The sequence below is a fragment of the Curcuma longa genome, chromosome 10 (genome assembly GCF_044706935.1).
Source record: "Curcuma longa cultivar G26 ecotype Majalengka, Jawa Barat chromosome 10, ITB_CL_G26_1.1, whole genome shotgun sequence".
NCBI lineage: Eukaryota > Viridiplantae > Streptophyta > Magnoliopsida > Zingiberales > Zingiberaceae > Curcuma > Curcuma longa.
In genome coordinates, this window is record NC_133870.1 from 5998130 (window position 1) to 6023432 (window position 25303).

Consider the following 25303-nt stretch of genomic DNA (forward strand, 5'->3'; position numbering starts at 1 on the left):
ATTAACTTATATGCAGGGTACAAGATCCATCTCTTCTAATTGAATATTAATGAAGTTTAAACTTTATCCCAATCCCTTTGGAACTCTATTCATTCAATTATATTTGACAATATTGTAACAAAATAATGAATTTCCTCTTGATATAATGTTATAATATAATCAAAATTCAAATGGCACATGCTTCAGCCTGTGCTTGGCATTTTTTACTGCATCATTATACCAACCTGTGAACAAATTGTGAAATACTACAATACTTAATTTGGTTGGTGAAAAAAAGAGGTTCTAGAAAAAAAGGCCATTTACCTTATCTCTTATTTGTAACATATACCATGATTTGTCTTGTTTGTTACTCTAAAAAGTTTTAACATACTAAGCATCCTTCCCACTTTGAACCTATCATTCAGTATGTTAGAAAATGGGATGTTTGTTTCCTTCTTCAAAAACAGTAAATGAAAAAAATCTTTAATGTTCACCTTATTTGCTTGCTTCGCATATTGAGCATATTAAAGTTTATTTTCATTTCTTCTATTCAATTTTCCTTTAAAATATGCTGATAATCTAAAAGATCAGCTAAAAGATGGTGTTCTTTTTTCTCCAGCATTTGCCTTGTTGATAATTTTTAGTCTTTTTTATTTCATTCTGATAAATACATTAGGTGAATCTTCTAGTGGCTACTAATGTAGCTGAAGAGGGTCTTGACATCCAAACTTGTTGTCTGGTTGTGAGATTTGATCTACCAGAAACAGTTGCAAGCTTTATACAGTCCAGAGGTCGTGCTAGAATGACTACTTCTGAATATGTGTTCCTTGTGGAGAGGTGCCTTTTCTCTTTCATGTTTTCCGAATTGTGAGCATGTAGCTGAGTTTGTTCTATGAGGTAGTATGCAAATTTTTACCCTCATACAAGTCATTTCGTTATCGCAGGGGGAATGAGCGTGAAGAAAAGATATTGTGTGATTTTGTGGCTGGAGAGCATGTAATGAACACAGAAATTAGTAATAGAACATCAAAAATGACCTTTGATGATTTGGAAGACATCACATATAAAGTTGATAGTACAGGCGCTTCAATTAGCACAGGCTGTAGTGTTTCACTCCTCCATCGTTACTGTGACAAACTTCCGCGGGATATGTATGTAATTACCTTTTTTTAATTCATGGGCAGAGTTAGCTATCTCGTCTTGATTTTGTAATTTATATTATATTGCAGATATTTCACTCCTAAACCTAAGTTCTTATATATTGATGATCTAGACGGAACCATTTGTCAAATTATTCTTCCGCCAAATTCTCCAATTCGTGAGGTTGATAGTCTGCCTTGTACCTCGAAGGATGAAGCCAAGAGAATTGCCTGTTTAAAAGCATGTGAGGAACTTCATAAGCGAGGTGCTTTGACAAATTATCTGTTGCCTGTTCCAACTGCGGAGGAAAAGGATGGATCACAAACAAAGAATGGATCCCAAAATAATCTTTCAGGAAACAACAATAATAATGAAGGTTTGATTCTTCAGTTTGCTTTGACTAATGTTGTTTTAGTGTATTTGAGCTAAATGCTTGACAGTTGAATTTGTATTGTCAAGATGAAAGCTCTAGTCAAGAACTCTATGTGATGCTGTTACCTGCTGTTCTTAGACGCTCATGGAAGAGTAATGATACAAAGATTGATATGTATTTCTACTATATTCAACTTGTTCCCAAGCCAAATGATCGAGATTACCGGATGTTTGGTCTTTTTATCAGCAATCCTCTTCCTGAAGAAGCTGAAAGGTTGGAAGTTGATTTACACCTTAATCATGGTAGGATTGTGAATACAAAATTCTTATCTCAGGGGATTGTAACGTTTGACAAAGAGGAGGTACAAATGATTGTTTAATCTGAAAGCATCATGTTTTGCTCTTGACATTTATCTTACATCATGTTACTCTCTTTGTAGATAGTACTTGCACAGCAATTCCAGGAAATGTTTCTCAAGATCATACTTGACAGATCAGAATATTCCTTGAATTTTGTTCCCTTGGGCATACTTAATGAAACTCACGATGTCTCATCAAACTCATATCTGTTGCTTCCTATCACTGAACAAATTTACATGGAAAAGAAGATTGACTGGAGAACTATAAGACAATGCTTATCATCTCAAACCTTCACAAACAGAACATCTGCATTTGACAAAGTTTCCTATTGCAATGATGACACTTTACAACTTCTCAATGGTTCAGTGAATAAATCTGATGTCGTAAATAGCTTAGTTTTCACTCCACATAAGAACCTGTTCTTTTTCATTGATGGAATTTATTATGGAATAAATGGCAATAGTCGCTGCAAGAATACAAGCTATGCAGAACATTACTGGGATAGGTAATCAGAATGTATATTTTACATGCCTTATATTGCTTCCTGTAATATAAAACTACTACATGCTACCTTTTTCATATTTGTATGTATACATAACTACCCTAGGAGAAACACAACGCATGTTGATATACATCTACTTATGGATGGGGTCTTATAGAACAAAATTTGGTTACGATGGATTATTCGTTCAACTATATTAGCAAGAATTGCGATTTAAATCCTCTAACTATCAAAGTTGTATGAAGATCTAGTCACATACACATGGATGACAAAAAGGTTGTAGTACTTATTTGGTTAGATTTTAGATGAACTAAAAGAAGAGTTGAATGATTTTCTTGAATGTTTATTTGGAAAAAGAAATAGCCTGAAAATAATTTCATCATTCCATTTATTATTAGTATGGGATTTTTAATGTGGATGCACTTTTCTCTATGCTTGCTCTAGAAGAAGCCAATGACGTAGATACGCACAGTATTGCTGACAATTTCACATGATTAATCACTACAAAGAATCCAGGCACTGAACTGGTGCACAGCTTCATCTAGGTGTTCGTAGTAGTTGGGCAGTCCCTTAGGACATGGAGAACATATTTTTCAGCACCATTGCCAGAGATACAACAACTAGATTAAGCAAGGTGACATTGTAATCTAACTGTATCAGTTAGTAGCCCCCCATACAAATGCCAAAGGAAGATGCAGAGTTGTTGGGGTCTGGGTAATCTCCATATGCGCCACCATATGGACTAAGATCTACCTGATGGGATTTGGCACTAAAGTGCTCATTTGCTGCAACAGACCAAACAACCTTGTCTCTCCTGTGTCTACTGCAGTAGGAGGTTCTATAGCAACTTGATTGAGAGCACCAAAGGAGACATAAAGTTGCTGTGACATTAATGTTCCAGCCTCCATGAGATACACAAACTTCAGCAACTACCATATTCTTCCACTCCTTTAGAATAAGAGATATAATAGAGGATAGCAGAGGTGTTCTACTCACCAACCAAATATCTGATTAAAAGAAAGTATTCTTCCTGTTTTCTATCTTGTATAAAAAACATCCTGAATGTGTGTGTATGTTTGACAAATTCCTTTCCACAAATGAGTTAGTTGGTTTTGCATCACAAGCTAGTTTGCCATGATTCACCCTTCCATTTTCCTTGTAGAGCCTACACCTATAAAACATTGGAATTTGTTAAAATAGTAGCATAAATTTTATGGACCAGGTCAATGGTGTTGGCATTCACCTGTAGTAATTCCAATCCTCCATGGTCCTTGGTGTAGGTTTTGTCCGGTTAGAGGGGAGTGGTGAATAGACGGTGCACATGAATTCACAATTTCTTGCACAATAAAAGAAACAACACCTATTGACAAGTGTAAGTGTTCTCATGTGTTAATTTGATCGTGTCAATTATATCATGACGGAAATAAATACAGGAAATAACAAGACATTGCTAATACATCTTATGATCAACTAGTAGATTTGGTGACTAACCGTTAGGAGTGTATTGAGTTCAACATATTTGTAATAAACCAAGCTTCTACAATATATTTGAATCAATTTGAGGGACAATGTTTTTAAAAAAAGGGTATCTATGTGAATATGTAAAGGTAATGGACCTACATGTAAGTTTCCCTATCTGTTCTAATACATATATAAAGTTTGAAGACAGTTACCTAGGGTATCGTGATTGGGGATTATTTCCCGAAACATAAAAGTAATAAGAAAAGGTAGTATATCTCAGCAAAGTAGGAACTGTCCAAAGCTGCATGCTCCAGCTGCTACAATTGCTAGCTTCTCATCAGACTGGTAAATTCTTGCTTATCCATTTTTTCTTGAAAACTCCACTTCTAGACCAGGTCATCCTAGTCCTTCAGCATATCTTTGAGACTTTTGTTTCTGAAAATTTTCATCATATCACATCATCAGGGAACAAAGATCCAACCCCGAGTCCATTGTTTTTCCAATATTTGCCAGCTGTCTGTTTATTGGTGAGTTCCAATCCAACCAAACCTTGGTAGAACAAGGAACAGTATCATGGTGTTTTAGCTTGTGTTTTACTGCCTGCCACAGAATCCAAGCTGCTTGATGTTCATAAAAGAAATGCCCAGTCTCCAATATATGCCATGGTTTGAAATCTCATACATTGTCAAGTGAAACAGTTTAAACGTGTTGATATTACTTGCCACAGACAATGCCCTTTCTCCTCTAATCTCCATCAAGGCTTCCTCCTTTAACCTCCAATTTGTTGACGGCTTCCTCCTTTAACCTCCAATTTGTCGCTGGCACCGTGCATTGGAACATCAACACTATTGTTCCAGTCAAAGTTGACACAGCTCAAGATTTTGAACCTTGGTATATCCAGTGTTGCATCAGCACAGAGATCAGGCAAAGGGACTTTATTCTGGACGAGCGTTACCTCTGTGTTGACTCTGTTCATGATCACCAACCATAATAAAATGTTTTCCTTCTGGAAGCCATAGAAGGCCATATGAGATACTAAAAGCCTGAGGAAGCCCCTGTGTGAGTCATTGCTGTATCTGGTGAAGCTACTGTGAAATTCCCAGCCACCCTCCTTTCCCTGATAAGTCTGTCTACCTCCACGAAAGGAGTTACCTGCTGCATCCTATCATGAAGGACTCTCAAATCACTTTGAAAATTGGTCCATTAAGGTTCAAACCCAGAAGTGGCTGTGAAAGCAGGTGAATCTCGTATCCTAAATTGGATGTCTATTGACCCCTGTTTAGCTATCCACTCCCATAATGTCTGCTCTTCTGGTCTTAATGGGTTTAAATGAAGGCTTATAGGTAGGTAGCAATTACTGTGTCTAATGGAGAGCAGGTAGGTATGTGTGAATTATTTGTCACAATATTGAATGTTTAAGTTTATTCATTACTATGGCATTCTTACCTTTGTTATTTGTTTCTTCTACTTTCATAGAACTTCACAGGTATGTTTCATTCTTTGTATTTCTGCAGTTTTTGTTATGTTAGTGCAGAAGGCTTGATTGCTACCCAGACCTTGCAGTTCTTTTTTGGCTTGTTGAGGATTTCTTTGGCATGTCCCTATGTAAAATCTTTTCCCAAACTAATTGAAATAGCAGCTAATCAAATTAAGTTAGGAAGTACAAGGCAAATACTAGGGCAGTCTTAATACAAAGTGTGAAGAAAGAGTTTTAAGAATTTCAGCGAACCGTTCTAGTTTCTTGAGAAATGACAATGTTAGGGGCTGAAAGTGGAAAATAATATAGTAGAACTAAAATTTTCTCCTAGAAATAAGCTGTGTTGAGGACAGTTTCTTGATAAAGTTCTCAAATTTCTTTTATTGTTTTGATAGGGTTTTCTATCGTCCTTTTCTATATCTCCTTCAATCATCATTCTTTAACTGGTTTACCATGTAATTTCTAAGATTACCAACCTACCCATACTAGAATACTAGGTTTTTCATATCTATTTACTCTACTTTTTAGCCACTCATTCTGTTACAGTGGTATTCCATATTTAATCATTTATGTTTGAATTGATTCTTTGTTGTATAACAACGGTGGTAAAACCCAAAGCTTATGTGTGATGTCACTGTTAAATCCAGGTTCAAGATCAAGCTATCCTATCCAGAACAACCTTTCTTGAAGGCCAAACAGCTCTTTGTTTTGCGTAACCTACTACACAATAGAGTACAAGAGCATACAGGTGACTCTAAATTTCACATTATATTTGTTTTTCACATGGACATATTTATAGTAAAAGACCCAACTCTAGTGTTGCAATATGTCTTTTAGTATCAGATTTCTATTAAAACTTTTGTGTCTCATAAGTTCAATACAAATTAAAAGCCAAGCACCCATCCACATAGAAACTCTAGTTTCGGGTATATATATATATATATATGTATATATGCTAGTCCAATTATTTCAAAATATCAGTTTATGGTGGATTTAACAGGATGTGTAGATAACTGATTATTTTGCCTGCACATGTCTAGGTAGGATTTATGCTTAATAACTCGTACCATCAGAATTTGCTAATATATTTTGAAGGTTTATAACTCTCATATTGTTAGCAATATTTTACATGTTTCCATTCATGATTAATTTTGTATCAGAAATATGTACTGCAAGGATCATTATCATAAAAGTTCTTTTCACATTTATCATAAAAATCCTTATAGCAACTTTACATATACAACTCTATATAATTTCTATGTATGTAAAAGCCCCTAATTATTTAAAATTGTGCCCCTAACAATTCACAATATCATGTTTGTTATACCTATTGCTATTACACATGTATGTTATATTATGGGACTTAGTGCCGAAAGCCCCTTACAAAGTGGCAAAACTTTAGATTGCCGTTTCCTATAAGATATTTTCTTTCAAAAATTTCTTAGAAATATGACCAAAATTTACAATCTTGCAAAAGGTTGGATCTTATCCTCAATGGACGTTAGTTGGTTCAGAGAATTTGATATACTGCCTGTTATGAGGATAAAACCTTTTATAGCAGTTGCACAATTGGCAAGAACTAACACCATAACTGGAGGTTAGTGGTTCTACCACATAAATTTTTGCACTAGGAAGGGAACACATTAGCGACTTCAACAGGTTCTGGAATGGGTGTATGGATTCGAATAATTAGAAGTTTGTTGCTCATATATCTTCGCTCAAATGTTCACTGCTTGATGAGTTTTTAGTTCTCCAATTATTAGGTTCCTGCATCACCTTGAATAATTTATGGACATGCTGCTTAATCATCCATACCAAAAACTCAGCAAGGAATGCCATCACAATGTATACATTGCTGGTAGCTACTACTTTAATTTGATCCACAGCATTATTGCCATGATGGGGAATTTGTTCAAATGTATAATATCATAGTATTTGTAGATAAATTGTGACTTTTTATTTGCATTTTGCACAATCCTTTTTTATGTTTCAGAAAGCTGTTTATGTTTCTATAGTTCAACGTTTCACATAATAATTCTTTCATATGCACTGGTATTATGCATTTGGGTTATGTAGGATGTACATATGATCATATGAAATTGGGTTGCTTATAAGGTAAATTATGCATGCTTGCAATTAGGCACTATGATCATATCAACGCAATAGATTCAAGAGAAAACAATAACTTAATAAAAGATTGGAGAACAATAAAGGCAGATGATCTATTTGTGATTTGGTTCAATCTACAAATAGGTACCAATAGCTTTGCACGTTTACCAGAATTTTTTCATTGCAACTGTGCTGCATGATAATTAGTATCTTTTTTTATATATAATTCACTATGTTGTTAGTTTTAAATGTAAGTTACTTGTTACTTTAGTTATATTGACAACTCTCAACTATTTAGTTAGATTCTGTCAAAAGAATAGTTTTTTGATAGCTTTTTCTATTAGGTACTTCTTATTAATCCGCACACAATACAAGTGCTATGGCTGCATGAACTTTCAAACTAGGGGGGATGACTGAATTTTTTTATATGTTGTATGGGATAGTGCTACTGAATAAGAAGCTCAATGTTTAGTTCATTGTGAGTTACAAAATTGCAAGTCTGCAGCTGATTCAAATTGTTTCAGTTGTATCTCAATTGCTTGCTTCACAAAATATCACTACAAAATGCACATGTTAAATGGTCATGATAATAATTTATAGTCTAATACAATTGTGGTTGAGATCCATGTGATCTTTTGCCCTATAAATGAATCGCACTTGGTCTTATTTACTATAATAACCATTACTTTGACCCTTTCTTTGCAAAAACAGAGGCCCGTGTATCAGATGAGCACTTCGTGGAGTTGCCTGCGGAGCTTTGTTCTTTAAAAATAGTTGGATTCTCTAAAGACCTTGGGAGTACTTTGTCTTTGTTACCATCTTTGATGCATCGCCTTGAAAATCTTCTTGTTGCTATTGAACTGAAGAATGTGTTGTCTTCATCTTTCCCAGAGGCCTCTGAAGTTAGAGCTACTTGTGTATGTTTTCTCATTCTCTTTGGGTTATTAGATTGTAGTCTGTCCATAGGTTTGCAATAAAAAAAATGTCTACATATTAAATTATTTTGACTGAATCAGAATAAGTAAATTGCAGATCCTAGAAGCCCTTACTACAGAAAGATGTTTGGAACGGTTGTCTCTTGAGAGATTTGAAGTGCTTGGTGATTCTTTCCTGAAATATGCAGTTGCGCGTCAAAGCTTTATTTCCTATGAGGCCCTTGATGAAGGGGAATTGACCAGAAGGAGATCTGGTGTTGTGAATAATTCAAATTTATATGAGCTAGCAATTGCACAAAATTTACAGGTAACACCTTTTTCGTTTATGTATCCTTGGAAAACACCTTTTGTCTTTGCAATCTTCATTCTGTTCTAAATGCTGAAGTTGGATGGAGTTCATTGAATCATTCTTTGGGAGGACGAGGTGGTGGTGGTGGGAGTGATATTCTTAATATCTGCACACCTGGATCTGACATTTTCTCTCGTGGGACTGAGCATAGAGCAACAGCACAGTGCTTCATGCCCATCATGACTGAAGGATTGGTTCCATCTTATTAAGATGTGATATCATGTTGGAGTGAGTTGGTGCACTTTCCATCCCAAATGATTGGTCAATTTTGAAGGGATATCCTCTTACCATGTGAAACCATGGGGCACTGCATTTGACCAATGGAGTGCAGGAGCACTCTATCTTCCATATCAAGCATGCATGGTGACTAAACTTCATTTCAAAGTAAAAGTAGGATGGAGAAAGAAGAAATTTACTATCTCAATGTTGACAACATTGCTACTAATGGACTTCCATAACAAATAGAATTAGATATCAGCTTAATTGAAGAGTATAAAAGAAGGTGTAACTGCAAGAGAGCTGGTAATGATGATGTGGTGAATAGGAATCATAGTTGATGTAATGAAATAATGAATATGTGTTTAGTAGATTGGGAAAACCACAGAAGTATAAAGGCCTTAAATAATTATGAAGCAATTAAACATAGGCAAGAAAATGATAAATAACAGAGTTCAATGATCATGGTGATTTCTGTAGCAACACCAGAGTTTTTAATATGAGAAGGATAGTTCATGATTATTCAAATCAAAGAAAGGAAGTGTATAAAGGACAAAGATCCAAAGGCTTTATGTATGGCTATTGAACTTATGTCTACTAATTATATCAATGTGATAAATACCATTGTATGTCATGACTATTGTTAAAATATTGCATTTTTTTATGGCTTTATGTATATCTAAATAAACCAGCATATTTGCTATTTGCAGATGATATTATATTAGAATAATTTTGAAATGTGAATTGTGGTGACAAGTGTTAGAAACTAAATATTTTAAATTAGGTAAAGTAAAATAAAATATTTGTTATTAATGAAGAGAAGTGAATAAAATTTTACTTGTACTGAAAATTTATTCATGAACAAATTTGATTATTGGTCAAAGAATTGTGTTGAATTTCTTTGCTATCAGGTAAAAATGCATTCAAAACTTTATCTAACAAAGGTATGGATGCTTGTGTTTGCATTTTTTTTTGTTGAAAACAATTCATTGTCTTGTATATATATATATATATGTATGTATTATATTTGCTTTGCAGTAGTGTATTTTGGTCAAGCTTGTTGCAGTTATTCATAGTTGATTGTGGTCTTGTGAACAACTTTCCTACAAACTACAAAGTGATAATTCAAATTACTTTCCATGTTCCTTTTAGATTTTATTTGTCCAATTTAGAGTTGCTCTTTGTCAGATTCCAATTTAGTTTTCTCTTGAAACTTTTCTATTTTAGATGTTTACACTAGCTTAATTTGTTTCTTTTTGATAACTGATTTGGCAATATTTTCAAGTCCATTGAAATCAAAGTTTTATTTGTTTAATTATCTGTCTGTATTTAAATTTCAGGTCTATATACATGATGATTTGTTTGATCCATCACAATTCTTTGCACTTGGCCGCCCTTGTAAACAGTTTTGCAACACAGATACTGAATCTATTATTCATCCTCGAGGAAAGATCAATGAGAATGGTGGAGATGAAAGATGTAATATTAAATGCACCAAATCACATCAATGGCTGCAAAGGAAAACCATTGCTGATGTTGTTGAGGCTCTTATTGGTGCTTTTCTTGTTGAAAGTGGGTTCAAAGCTGCAATTGCATTTCTACGTTGGATTGGCATACCAGTAGATTATGACGTTTCAAATGTTTATCGAATTTGTGACTCAAGTAACAATAATTTGTCTCTTATGAGTAATATCAATGTGAAGGAACTGGAAGGAGAACTAGGTTATAATTTTCGTTTTAAAGGCCTTCTTCTTGAAGCTTTTGTGCATCCTTCCTACAGTAAGCACTCTGGTGGATGTTATCAGGTCTGTCTTTTAATGACATGTTTAAATATATGATAAGAATCCAATCAAAGTTTCATAGTATAGTAAGCTAAGTTGAACATTGCATATTTCTGATGCATGAACTGCCTTCTATTTCTTAATTAGAAACTAGAATTCCTTGGAGATGCCGTCTTGGACTACTTGATTACATCATATCTCTACTCACTTTATCCAGAATTGAAGCCAGGTCAAATAACAGATTTACGCTCATTGACAGTTAACAACAACTCTTTTGCAAATGTAGCTGTTCAGAGATCCCTTCATAAGTATCTGATACAAGATTCAAGGTGCCTTGCAGAAGCAGTACATGAGTTTGAAAGTTTTGTTCTTTTATCTGATTTAGAAAAGGACCTTATTGAGGAACCTGCATGCCCAAAGGTAAATTGATTCTGTTAGATGGTTCTTTATTGGTGTATTTATGCTTTAGTTATTATTGATATCTAACACTCCACTTTACTATGTATTAGTGTAATAAAATGCACTTTAAAAAATTTGAATATCAATAATCATCTACTCCTGCATAAATCTTAATGGAGAGATAAGATTCATGTAGTTCAGATAATTGGGGCACACACAACTTGCGAAGTGGTTTATAAAACTAAGATATGCCAAGTGTCACAGTTTGAGTTTACCCATTTTAAGGCACCGTTGGACCTACAGATTAATTAACTTGTTCTCTCATTTTGGAGGGTTCGTATACTTGGGTTTAGAGCAAATCTAATCCTTGGAATTTATTGTGGTGCTCTGATTGGGAAGAGCTAAAATGTGATGGTGGGGTCATCATTGGATTGAATCCTTATATTTCTTTGATTAAGAATAAATTTGGGTTATACTTAGACTTATACTTGGTTTTAGAGCAAATCTAATCCTTGAAATTGTGTGCTGCTCTGGTTGGGAAGAGCTAAAATGTGATGGCAGGGTTATCATTGGATTGAATCTTTATATTTCTTTGATGAAGAATAATTTTGGGTTATTAGGTAGACTTTGAACATCAACTGACACCTAAGTTTAACTGCCCATAGGTAGTGGTGGGCTCACAAGGGGCATTGATAAGCATTACATTAGAGAACTATCATTAACTTGAACATAAGCATTTTGTCATATGCTTAGCCATATCTAGTTAGTGCTCTACCTCTATAACTGTGGCTAATTGTTGTATTTGGTAAAAGTGGATATTGGCCTAGTCCTGATGAGACATTCAATTTGGAAATAGTTATGTGTAGTGGTCTTCCACTAGTTGGATCTCACATGCTATTGACTAAGGAGACTTGGGACCTTACTAAGGATGTCAAGGATTAAGTGAGATCTTAACATATCAATTTATTACAATGTGATAAATTGTGCTGTAATAAGAGTGGTTTACAGGACTCAAACGAGTGAGCAATTGTGTCAGATTTGTATCAAAGTTCTCTAATTTTCTATAAATTTGGTAATGTTATGTTAATATTATACTAATAAATTCTATAAATATTAAGTAAGGAGTTAATTTTTATTAAATAATAGAAGATATAGTTAGATTTTTTATATTTTCTTATTGTAACTACATTTTTCTTATTTTCCAATGACAAATATAAAGGCAATCAAAAACTCAAAGTTCCCTCTAAAATTGAGTTCCCCTCCATTCTAGCTACCAGCCCTCAAGTTGAGCTACCTTTACCATACACCAAAAGAATAATTATACGATAAATGATATCATACAAGCACAAGCACAATCACAAACCATTTTAATCTAGCATGGTTATCAATCCCTAGGTAGTGCATTTATTGTCTCGGCAATCACAATATTACATGCTCAAAGACAAAAACAATACATTCACTCGACAATCTCTCATGGCTCTTATGCCTTCAGATCTTTAGATCCTTGAATCCATTAAAATCCTTGTTGAGTCCAATGTTGCTATGCAAATTTAGAGCAACACCTCGATCCAAACCTCACTCTAGAGTCCATCAAGCCCCTCCCCTATTTCTAGTTCACTAACACGATCCAAGCCAACTCCGAGGCAACATACTCCATCAACAACTATCGATCCAAGCCTGCTACGCTTGAGTCCACTGAGCTCCTCCCCAAGCTCTAGTGCACTAACTCAATCCAAGCCAAACTCTCAAGCAGCGAGCTCCTTGTTGAGCTCCACAATCTTAACGATTGTCATATCCATAACTTGATCCCATTGGGTCCATTGAGCACCACCTCCACACGATTTATGTCTCCAATCGTCGAGCACATGATCTCAATAATTATCATGTGCACTGTCAAACTATTTGCATACTCAATGCACATTTAAAACCATAGGGAAGACCTAACTTAAACCACATTGCCAACACATCAAAACACAACAACATGGTTAAATCCAATCACAAGGCAAGAGTTGTTTCACTAGCAAGATTGAGTGAGCATGCGTTTAGGTATCTATAGGGGGAAAATCAGATGGAAAGCTGGAAAAATGGTTACTAGTTCTTAGGCAATGCTAATGGCTGTTGGCTTATTGTAGAATAAGCCCCTGGTAGACACTGGTCTCTGTATCACTCCTATTGTGTAGGCCAGGATGGTGAAATTATGGATCCTTAAGCCTTTACTGGTCTTCATCCTGGTTGGACCGATAAGTATATGTTTGGCAAGATGGAGTGATACCTCAGATATTGGTTCTGTTTATATTTTCAACTGTTAGACAAGGTTGGTTTTATCTATCCCATGCTATGAAGGTAATAATGCTTTTTGGTGTATGCTTTTATTTTCTGGGTAATTTAGTGAAATTAATACCGATTTTATAATTATTCAAGTAGCAAAAAGTAACTTTCATTGATACATAAAATCCTCCTTTTGCAGCTGCAGCACCTTTTCTTGATCAACATACTTCAGTTTGCCTGGACTCTACTATTAGCTTGTATTAGAAAAAAGTTATTTGTTGATTATGTCATGAATTAATATGTGAATATGTCATCAATTTGTTAGGTACTCGGTGACATAGTTGAATCTTGTGTTGGTGCAGTACTTCTCGACACTGGATTTAACTTAAAGATTGCTTGGGATTTAATGCGAAACCTATTGAAATCTGCTTTGGATTTCTCTAGTTTTCAGATTAATCCTACTAAAGATCTACGAGAACTTTGTCAGCATTTGGGTTTCGCATTGGGGCTCCCAGAGCCAATTAAAATCCATGAAGGATATCTTGTCAAGGTAGAAATTGGCATAAATGATGAACCGTTGACATTTGAATCAAGCAACAAAAATTCTAAAGCTGCTAGAAGAATGGCTTCACTAGAAGCACTTTCTGAGCTAAGGGTATGGCCAATACACCACTTCTTTATTTGTTTTTATATTGTCTATTTATTCATGAAACTAGTTCACATATGTATTCTTAAAACTAGTTCTAATATTATCATCCGCTAAAGCTATTGTTGTTTCTAGAAGTTTCAATTGCCTATTTGTTTAGTTTTTTTAGAGCATGCCTAAAATCTTTAGGTGCTCACAAAAATTCAATTATAAAAGCTTTATATTGTAAGGCCCATCCCCATCCCTATACAGGAATATATTTGCGAGAGCTAATAGCTTGAGAAAGTCTATAAATTGTGAAAAGGATATTGAAGCATATAAAAATATTCATTAAGTTTGGAAAAAGAAAACAATGCATTGCATTGTGTTAAAGAGATAATTACATGCATATATAGAACCCAATATAGGAATTCTAAACCTAAAATATCAATATGAATCTACTGCAGCAATAAGTCTGTAAACCTAAATACCTCTTATACACACCCCTCAAACTTGAACTTAGATACTACCTGCGCCCATCTTGTTACATAAGCTAGACAAACTCTTATAGTCAAATATTGATTAGGCACGACAATAATGAACAAAAATATTACACATACGCATGCAAAATAAAGGTATGGGGCTAATGGAACACATAACCAACAATCCATCTAGCCCTAAATCACCACAGCTAACATCTCTTGAGGATAAGAGAGATCGTAGGGATGAATCTCTCAAGTCGGCTTCTTCTTGAAATGTCATGTACAACAACACACAATAGACCAAGGGAAAGGAAAAGACTCAAGTGTCCTAGGGAAAAAATAGGACAATTTGATTGTTTGCCATTGACAATGTCACTGCACACTAGACAACTTTCATAATGTGTCACGATCAGAAATGCACAACAGAAGCCCAAGAATATCACACATAAGGACTAAAAGCAGTAAGTACTAATAAGGAAAAACAAAAGGATCTAGGTAGACTTTGAACAACATTACTAGCAAGTGCCTACTCAAATCTCATTGGCCAAACATCCTCTACTGCTGCCAGTCTCTTTGAAGGCAAAAGGAATTAAGGAAAGTAAATCAACAAAAAAAAATGCCCTGATTAGGAACGTGAAGTGTGATTTACGCAACACAATCACCTAATGATCAAGTAGTCTTGTTCAAGGTTCAAAATCTTGAGCTGTGCTGGAGTTTTGGTTTTTGATTGAAACGATATTGTTTCATGTGCTGATGTTGCAATGTATGATGTTGGTAATTAGAAGTTGAAAGAGGAAGATGACGCATAGGAAGGAACACTATCTGTGTCGAGCATGATTTTAAATCTTATACTATATCGGGTGAAATGGTCAAAATGGATCATTCCGGTAAATTATCAAAATTTGATACCACTTAGCACAGACAATGTCTCCTTCCTTTGTTTTATCTCTTTCCTCCTTCAACTGTCAATCTGTCACCAACACCATGCATCGAAGCATCGGCATGATACTAAATCAATAATGTTCTAGTCAAAGGTTAAAATTACATTGCTCGAGATTTTGAACCTTAGTGCCGAGTGATATCGAGTTTTGATAATTTATTGAAATGATACGTTTCAACCGTTTCACCCGGCATGGTACAAGATTTCAAACCACAGTCTGTTTGACACTTGTTCCAAAAAGTGATCAGCCTAGGTAAACAAGGCAGTCCAAGCGTCTTAGATGGGCAGTTTAGGTAGGTTCTCTAAAAAAAGGATTTATCTAATTGGTTCACTTGAATAAAATCAGAATATGCAGACCAACCACATCCATCCTCTTTTGTTATGTTATACATTATTAAATTGTGTTATGAGTCTTCTTCATTGTAATGTGAAATATAATGTTATATGTTAATTAAATTGTGTTATGTGTCTATTAATTGTCTTGCAAATTTTACTTTCATTGGGTTATACACTTTGCTAGTGATAATGTGTCCTATATTTTTTATGTTGTCATGTATAACTACTTCAACATTATTTTAGACATGTTAGAGTGTCATATATGTAGTAGGCATTGTCATTATAAAGTACACTGAATTCATGCCATACTATATGTAAACCTTCGACTACTAGATGTGTTAAAAGCATTAAGATTATACTATTTTAAAATAATGAAAAGGAAAAGTTAATTTTATAGTGCTTATATATATATATATATCCCTATTCTTTTTACTTATTCTTCTCTATTTTATTTTAATATTATTTAGTGCCAACCACTTAGGCTCCTGAATAGGCGCTTCACCTCTAACCTAGGCACTATGCAAATTTTCAACTATCAACTATCTTCCGCTTGAAAAAGCCTTTTCAAATCTTTGTTAGACTATTTGGACTAGGTCCGTTCAGACTCATTAAATTTTAATTCCATTTGTATTGTGTCAACACTTGCACACTTCAATGCGTGCCAAAATTAAGAGTTTTGTGCTTATAATCCCCATGAGTTTCAATTAACCCAAGACCTTTGTTGTTGGAATTAGTTTCTCCACATGCGTATAAATATATCTTGATTAACCACTAAAAGAGCACTTGAATCTACAATTATAACTAGAAGAGAGCATAGGTGCAACATATGACTACTACTTGGTTTCTCCTAGTTCGAGGTCATTTCTCTTTGTTGGTGTTGGTGTTTCACTTGATGCTTCCCTCTTCCCTTATCTTTTCTCCATGACTATCAAAGGATAAGTCACAGGAAGAAAATCGATGTTGAATGGTACCGACCAAGATAGACTATATCTCAGTTGGTACCACCATAGGTGAAAATTTACCAGTGTCAATATTGGTATAGGCTGACAATAGAACAATACATTTCGGTTGTGTCCATTGCCATTTGAAACCATGGTCTTAACCTAACATGATGGTTGTGCATTCTCCTTGCTAGTGTTTCCTAATTGAGTTTTCACTACTTCTATAGCTGTCACTACTTCAATGATTCTGGTAAGTGGAGTATATTGTGGTTTCTATTAGAGGCAAACCCTTAAAAAAATTAACCTAATCCATATGCATAGATTTGCTTTCCTTTTATTTTCTAAAATGAGAAAGTGATACAAATTTAATTGATGATGTGCAAAATTATAACGTGGCAACACTTCCTATCTGCTACAAAGTATTAAATATTTGTTTCAGTACTGGTTTAGTCCTAGCCCACAGTGTGACACATCAACACCTGATATATATTGGTTCCTACTTGATCATGTCAACTTATAGTTTTTCTTGAGTTTATAATTTATGAATTGCTATTAACTTACAGTCTTTTGACTCAAATCTAGTGTGCTCTAAACTCTTAAAATTATGTATTCTTCTATAACATGCTTCAATAAGATTGTAACATTGAAGTTTCATGATTTCATATTCTTCTTTACCCTACTAAATTGTCACAAGCTCCTGACCACTTACAATGTTCATTAATTTGGCCTGCTTTTCTACTAGAAGCTCCAGATCTCAAAGATTCGAAAACTAATCTTGTAAGGCTGCACACGGATTACTAATGTAAGAGAAAGACAAGCCTAGTTCAGTTTCTAATTTAACCCCCCCCCCCCCCCCCCCCCCCCCCCCCCCCCCCCCCCCCCCCCCAACCTCCCAAAGACACACAAAATCTTTGTTTATTTTGCATTGAAGCTTAATAATGTGACATCTTCTTGAATATTTTCCATACGCATATTTGTTAATTTTCTCATTATGAAGTTACAACTTAGAAGGGATGAGAATTTGAAATTCGAAATTTTGAGATTATGTTCATGTTACCTGTAAGGTATATATGTAATCAATTCTGTGCTAATTAAATGCTCTCTCTTAAATTGGGTTTACTTGCAACTTTGTTTTAACTTTACCATGCATGTGTATTTTGCAGATGCTACAGCTATATATGGTTCTTTCAATTTCATATTATATCGGTATCAACTGTATCAGATGCATTCAGTTTTGTATTAGGTTCTGTGTCACTTGTATTCAGTATTTCAGTTTAATATTGCCATTATTTAGCTTTGTATCACTTGTTGAACCTTGTATCTGTATCGGTCTAGACATTTTTTCAGAATGGTACATCTCATTTGGATCGTCCAATCTGCCTTGAGATTGAAATCTATGATTCTGATGTAAATCAATCTGTATTTGGATTGTTCCTATAAAAATTTGGGACTTGGGGCTTTATTAACCTTGATTTCTCATCTATTTTGGTCACTGCTAATAGTTGTTTGTCTTCTCGCAGGCTCGTGGATATAAGCTTAAAAGTAAAACATTGAAGGAAGTTTTGCTGTCAACTAAAAAAGGAGAAGCAAGACTGATTGGATTTGATGAAGAACTTATAGATCTGGAACATGGTTTGGAAAAGTTGCAAGGCCAGAATTCAGGAGACACTCTACAGTCATCTGATTCTGGAAGAGGAAACGATCTGTTGAAATGCAGTGTAAATTCTGAGTCATCTAGAGTAGATTTAGCTGGTGCCAGGATCACTGAATCTTGCAACATAAGTAATGATCATCAAACTCTACAATCCATGAGAAATAATGTTCAGACCCGTGAATCAAGTACAAATGAAAAACACACCAATACAGTTGGTATGAGTTTTATATTTTTCCTTTTTTCCCCTTGTAGTTGTGATGACGAAACAAGAATAAAATCTTTTATGGAAATTTTTTGAATAACTTTACCTTTATTTTTGTAGGTTTTTCGCTTCAGAAATCAGCCAAGTCACGGCTGATGGAGATATGTGCTGCCAGCTACTGGAGTCCTCCATCATTTCATTGCTGTAAGGAGGACGGTCCGAGCCATCTAAAAATGTAGGTTGATTGTTAAGACTTAAGTGGAAATACAGTCAGTAAAATACGACTTCTATGCCTAAATACAAATTCAAAATACGTATAACTAATTCACAATACAGGCTAATTATATGAAATCAAATGTGAAACTGTGTTTTAGCGAATAGTCAATTATATCCAACTTCAAATAGGCTAAAAACTTGTTCCATGTTAAAAACTTTTTCTTAAAGATGTATACATGCATACCTATGCAGGTTTACATACAAGGTTATTGTAGAGGTTGCTGGCACTGAACACTTAGAGTGCTTTGGGGATCCTAAGCCACAAAAGAAAGCCGCTCAACAACATGCTGCAGAAGGCGCATTGTGGTATCTCAAACACACTGGATACCTACATTAATTCATCTCTCACTCTTCTTCAACTCATTTTTCTTACACGGCTCTGCACAGTAAATTAGCATTGGATAGAGATAGGGATGTAAAATATAGCTAAAATATTAGTTGCCCCAGGGATGGGAACTTTTTTTATAACCTGTGCTCGATTATGTGTAATTATGATAATTTGATAGGTGCATTCCAGTGGACCAAACTAGTTAATTGTTGGTATACGACTCGTGTACTAATCTGCACAAACAATGCCTCGAGGAAAATGACTCGTGTGCACCGTAAGGCAATTGATTCTATAGTAAATTGTGGACATGAGAATGGACTTTGACTTTTCAAGATGTAATTAGTTAATTTGTTCTTTAAATGGGATTTGTGGAGAAAAGTTCGTGCAACACACGAGCAAAACAGATGGATAGAATGAAAGATTACTGTTGTTTTTTTATGTTGATTATATTCACTCCTTTAATATCCTTTCGGAAGTCTGCATTAAATGTTATGGTTCAACAATGCATGTAAATGAATATATTACTCAATTCTTATTTATATTAATTCAAGAGATACGAAATGTATGAAATAAACAAAGTTGAATATTAATGAGCTTTATTTATTTATTTATTATTATTTATTAAAGATATAATACTTAATGAGTTGTTATAATTTTTGATTATTTGTAATAATTTAAAACGTAAAATGATTTAAATTTTAATTATTAAATCAATATTTTAATCTAAATTATAAACATAGTGATTTTGCTAATTGAGTGTCTTATCAACATTCTGTAGGGATGAATAAAAAATCCATTAAATCGTATTAATAATTTTATAAATGTTTAAATTGATTAAATCAATATATTATTAGTAGGACATTACTCGATTATTAGATAAAATTTGATTGATTCGTTTTATCTAAAAACAATCAATTTAATTCCATTATATTAATGGTTTAATAAAATCGTTAGTAATACAATTACGAAGGGCACTAAGATACGTTTAAAGCAATTAGAAAGTATAGCAGTCGTTACAATACGGTCCCCATATACGAAGGGCACCGACACAGCAGCCCGTGCCGGCGAATCGTCTCAAGACGCGACACCAACTGCGGCGGCGCGGGGCGGCGGGGAGTCGGAGAGACGGGAAGCGAAGTTCCGGTACCGGCACCTGCCGCCGACGGGGGCGCCCTCGCCCTCGTCCTCCTCCATCCCTTCGTCGAAGTTGAGCGCGTAGCTGACCGAATCGTACCCAAAATCGCACGGGCCCCGACGCCCGTTCTGGTGTCGCCTGATCCGCGCCGCCAGGCTGCGGCACCTTCCCCCGATCTCCTCCTGCACCTCCTGCGCCCTCGACCTCATCCGGGTCGCAGATGACCGGATCAACGGCTCCGTCCGTTCGCCCTCCTCGTCCCCGGCGGCGACGCCGCCCAAGCAGCAGCAGAAGCGGGTTACCAATTGCATCGGTGATTAGGGTTCTGAGAGGCAGTGAAATGATGGTTTAGGCTAATGTTAATTGCGTATGTGTGTGCATATATATATTTATATGCACGCGGAGTTAACGGAGTTGGAATCCGCGTGGAGTTAGCTGTCAATGCCAAAGTGGGTAATTAAATGGGTACGTTCGGCGACACGGATAGGAAAAGGCATGGAAGCGTCGGCGTTGCGCTTTGGAGACGATATATTTAATTAAGATATCGATTTAAGAAGATATGTTTAATTAAGGCGATTAAGAGTCCATATTTAGTCGTACACGAAAGGAAAAGTAGGAGGTAGTGAGAAATGACGCAAAATGAGTCCGCATAAGGAATCACCAACTTCATCCACACAAAACAATTAAATTAAGATTGTATTAAATAAAAATGGGAAAAAAGTTGAAAGATATGAAGAAGTGATATTATTCTCCCTACTTTTGCTTTCACGTAGACCCTAATTAACAGTGTCAATTGATGCTGGGCATGACTCAAATGGATTAGTTACATTGGACTCAATTGATAGTCGTGACCAAACGTTCAGACGACCAACAAACTAAGTTCTATATTTTTCTGTAAAAAAACGCTATCTTAGTAGCCCCACACGATCGGCCCCACGAAACAAACTAAGTTCTAGGACTATGCCAAGGGAGATCTCAAGTCAAGAATTTTTGAGTCACATTCAAGCTCAATCAAATTCACGTCTAACTTGGATTCAATGTAGTGGTGATCATCACACTCGACGATCGACTCACAAATCCGGGGCCCCTACCACTCGGTGTCCAACTTTGAGATCCCTACCACTCGGCCAATGGTGGAGCCAGCCCGGGTGATTTACCCGGGCTGATCTCCGACGGTGACTCTTCTATTTTCTTTTAAAAAAAAATTTCTTACGTAAATTTAAACTGTTTCACCGTGGAGCATCCGGGCTATAGCTCGGGTAAAGTAAAACGTGGCTCCGCCCTTGCACTCGGCGTCCGACTCCTATATCCCTATTACTCAACATCCGACTCTCAACTCTTGTGTCCTTACTATTTAATGTTCGACTCTTGACTCTGGTACAATCTAATGCCGCAAGCTCCTCCAGCTTGAATATCAACATGCCCGAATGGGGAAGACATGGTTAACCGAGAACGCGGAGAACGTGGGACAACATGGGCGATAGAACACGGAGAACGTTGAGCGATGTGGCATCCCTTCTACTAGAACATGGCTCCTCCTCGATCAAAACGGGAAGAGTGGGAGGTTGTGGGCTTCGTTTCTCCCGCTAAAGAAATAGTATAAAAGGAAACTTGCTCTTACAAGTGCAAGTATGTACACACAAATCTAGCCACTTCTTTACTTTTCTCCTATCTTTTTCTTTCTTGATTCTCCGATCACCGGAGTTTGATTTGGACGTCAGAGTGACTTCACCAAAGTCTACCTTGATCTCCATTCTAATCCTTTTTGACTGTTGCAGAGATTCCTCAAGCTTGTGCATTTCCAACCCAATGAGACTTACCTCGAAGAACTCCGACCCAACGCCAGTCTCATCCTCGATGGTTCCCTCAATCTCGGACCTAATCAGACATGATTCTTAGTTAAGATAAGAAGGTTCTGCTTTGATTAAATATATACTATTTGAACTCTTTTAAATAACTAATTATATATTAAGCATAATTGGATACTTAAAAGAGTTAGCGCGACCCATGGGGACAATGAAAAAAAAAAGAATTTTCAAAAGTATGAGGGTGTATTTTGTGATCCTTAAACTTCAGGTGCGTTTTGAAAAAGTGAGTGAATTTCAGAGGGTAAAATGAAATTTGTACCATTCAAATTCAAATAAGTAACTGAGAATGTTTTCCTGCGTCCCAGGCGCACAGATAAAACGCCAAGGAATCCTGCGGAACAACATACCGCATTTGATTCTCCCGCGCCCCGGTGGAATATGCCGTTTCCCGGCGGCAGAATCTCGCTCGCTTATGCGAATCATCCCAACTCTAAAGCATCATTCTCCGAATCCCTTCTCCCTCCAATGTTGTCCGCACACGCGTCCTTTCATGTTCGTGCAGCGCTTGTGATGGGCGGTCTATGGGAAATTTGCAATCGTCTTTGGATTGGATCCTGCTTCGGTCGCTGCTGGCTGCTCCGGCGATCCTCTATATCTGCTTCGGTTTGTGGTGTTCGCAATCCAATTGCGAGCCTGCGCCTGCAAAGCCATGGTGATGTCGGTGGTGTCGCCGCGGCGATGGATCTCGGACTCCGTCCTCCAGAGCGTGTTCGCCTACTATGGCGGAGGCCAAGGCGATCGGCAGCCGGTGCGATGCTCGTTCTACGCGGGGCCCTGCGATGGGGAGGGCGGGGAGCCCATCTCGGCGCGGACCGGCCCAAGAATGTTCTCGTGCTCATGAGCGACACGGGCGGCGGGCACCGCGCCTCCGCCGAGGCCATTCGCGACGCCTTCCAGCTCGAATTCGGCTTCCAGTACCGGGTAACTAACCTTGTTTGACTGTGGGTATTTATCGAAGATCGGCTTCTTTGATTGAGAAGATACTCCGATCTTTTGGTTTGAATGCCGGCAATTTGGAGATAAATTATGCAATTTCTTATTGATTTATCTGCAAAATGCATACTTTTGTACAGGTTTTTGTGAAGGATTTGGGGAAAGAGAATGCCGGTTGGCCCCTGAACAACATGGAACGAACCTACAAGTTCTTAATCAAGCATGTTCGTCTGTGGAAGCTGGCCTTTCATGGCACCTCACCTCGCTGGGTTCATTGCTTATACCTTGCAGCCCTCGCTTCCTACTATGCCAAGTATATTTTTAAGTTTGTCAGAGTTGTTATACTGAAGATTTGACACTCTCTGCTGTAGAAATCGCCTCGATTCTTGCTTCTTATCACCTCAAATGGAAATTGGGAATTTGCAGGGAATTTGAAGCAGGTCTGATGAAGTATGAGCCAGATATAATTATAAGCGTCCATCCCCTCATGCAGCACATACCTCTATGGGTGCTCAAATGGCAGATGTTCCAGAAAAGAGTCATTTTTGTTACTGTGATCACAGACCTTCATACCTGCCACCCAACATGGTGTGTTTCATGTGATTCTTGATTTTTATAGTAAAGGCTAAAACTTTTTGGATGAAGTCTAATGGTGCAATCTGCAATTTTTGTTTGCTAGGTTCCACAATGGTGTGACCAGATGTTATTGCCCCTCAGAGGAGGTGTCGAAAAGAGCATCACTAGAAGGGTTAGAACCTTCTCAGATCCGCGTCTTTGGTTTGCCAATCAGGCCATCCTTCTGCCGCGCAATCCTGAACAAGGTTCGACTTTGATCGATTCGCGAGGATTCATTTGGGAAGTTCTAAGAAATACATGCATAACAGGGTGATCTAAGAGAAGAACTCCAGATGGACTTGCATTTACCTGCTGTTCTAGTGATGGGAGGTGGAGAAGGTATGGGACCAGTCAAGGAAACTGCAATTGCTCTTGGAGAAGCACTCTTTGATAACAAGCTTGGCAAACCTATTGGACAAATTATCGTCATCTGTGGAAGGAACCAGTTCTTACAGTCCTCATTGCAGTCGATCCATTGGAAAGTTCCTGTGAAGGTATGAAGTACTTAAACAAACTCCTATAGATTTTTATTTCCTACATAATCATCAATGGTAAGTTTTGATTTCAGATCAAAGGATTTGTGACGCAAATGGAGAAATGGATGGGAGCCTGTGATTGCATCATAACAAAGGCACGTTGATTTCCTATTGTTCTTCGTCTTGAGTTCTAAGCTTGTACTTCAGCTTATATATGTGCTTTCAATTTTCAGGCTGGACCAGGCACAATAGCTGAGGCTTTGATAAGGGCACTTCCTATCATTTTAAATGATTTCATCCCGGGACAGGTGAGTTTTCATCTGCTCCAAATTGTTGGGATTGCTCATCGATCGTAACCGAATGGTTGTCTCTGCTCCTCGCAGGAGGTTGGCAACGTTCCTTATGTAGTAGACAATGGAGCAGGAGTGTTCTCTGATAACCCAGAGGAGACAGCCAGCATAGTGGCTAGATGGTTTGGTCCTGGAAAAAAGGAACTCAAGAAGTTCTCTTGTAACGCACTCAAACTGGCTCAACCTGATGCAGTTTTCGACATTGTCAGAGACATCCACAAGCTGTCAAGTAGAAGGCTCCAACTTCCGGTACTCCTTATTCTTTGACTTCATCATTCTCTTCAATAAAAAATGGAATCCGCCACTCCAACGGCCCCATATGATCGGTCTCACGACCATCTACGAAGAGATAAACCAATTTGACTTCATCATTCTCGTACCCTATGTAGTGTTCATTGTTTAGAATAGGTAAAGCATCACAAATTCTTTGGCCTGGAGTTACACCTTACAATTTGAAACTATTATTTTTTTTACTGTACGTCACAACTTTCCAGTAGATTTATAAAATGTAAATAGAAGTGTGAAAAACAATATTTGTTTTAAAAATAAAGTAATAAATCCATAGAAGGGCTACCTGGAATTGTAGAAAGGACATGAATCCCTTGAAATTAATGTTTGCTTTGTAGTGCTTCTAATGAACCAAAAATATTGCAATTTGTACTGTATGTCTACAGAAAAGTATTTCAAAGAAACCATTTTTCTTCACTTCTCACATTCTTTTGATTCACAATAGTCATTCAAAATCTGTTTCCTTGGCTGACCAATAAGCTTAAAGAAAAGGATTAAAGGGGAAA

At 36.6% G+C, this 25303-nt stretch overlaps 3 protein-coding genes across 4 annotated transcripts in view; 2 read left to right on the top strand and 1 right to left on the bottom strand.

Annotated features, from left to right (window-relative positions):
- The window catches only part of LOC141836151 (endoribonuclease Dicer homolog 4), a 40013-nt gene extending 20388 nt beyond the window's left edge, over positions 1-19625 (top strand). The window contains exons 12-25 of one of the 2 annotated variants that reach the window (XM_074723570.1): positions 656-816; positions 924-1130; positions 1209-1495; positions 1579-1853; positions 1932-2356; positions 5939-6039; positions 8112-8317; positions 8433-8642; positions 10241-10705; positions 10829-11101; positions 13674-14003; positions 18193-18541; positions 18649-18763; positions 18997-19625. In XM_074723570.1, the coding sequence (XP_074579671.1) occupies positions 656-816; positions 924-1130; positions 1209-1495; positions 1579-1853; positions 1932-2356; positions 5939-6039; positions 8112-8317; positions 8433-8642; positions 10241-10705; positions 10829-11101; positions 13674-14003; positions 18193-18541; positions 18649-18763; positions 18997-19141 (3549 nt within the window). In that variant the 3' untranslated portion in view covers positions 19142-19625. The remainder of the gene's footprint in view (positions 1-655; positions 817-923; positions 1131-1208; positions 1496-1578; positions 1854-1931; positions 2357-5938; positions 6040-8111; positions 8318-8432; positions 8643-10240; positions 10706-10828; positions 11102-13673; positions 14004-18192; positions 18542-18648; positions 18764-18996) is intronic. The other variant, XM_074723571.1, reaches the window with a different exon arrangement.
- Positions 19626-20086: 461 nt separating this feature from the next.
- On the bottom strand, positions 20087-20614 carry LOC141836765 (uncharacterized). Its single transcript, XM_074724290.1, has one exon. It carries the CDS (start codon positions 20576-20578, stop codon positions 20207-20209), a length of 372 nt encoding a protein of 123 aa, XP_074580391.1. The 5' UTR covers positions 20579-20614; the 3' UTR covers positions 20087-20206.
- A 2170-nt stretch (positions 20615-22784) lies between these two features.
- On the top strand, positions 22785-24932 carry LOC141836763 (putative monogalactosyldiacylglycerol synthase 2, chloroplastic). Its single transcript, XM_074724288.1, is given in 10 exon segments — positions 22785-22932; positions 22935-23056; positions 23209-23381; positions 23495-23656; positions 23748-23889; positions 23953-24177; positions 24252-24314; positions 24393-24467; positions 24543-24744; positions 24747-24932. Coding segments are annotated over 10 exon segments (1398 nt in total). The 3' UTR covers positions 24833-24932.
- The last annotated feature ends 371 nt before the right edge of the window (positions 24933-25303 follow it).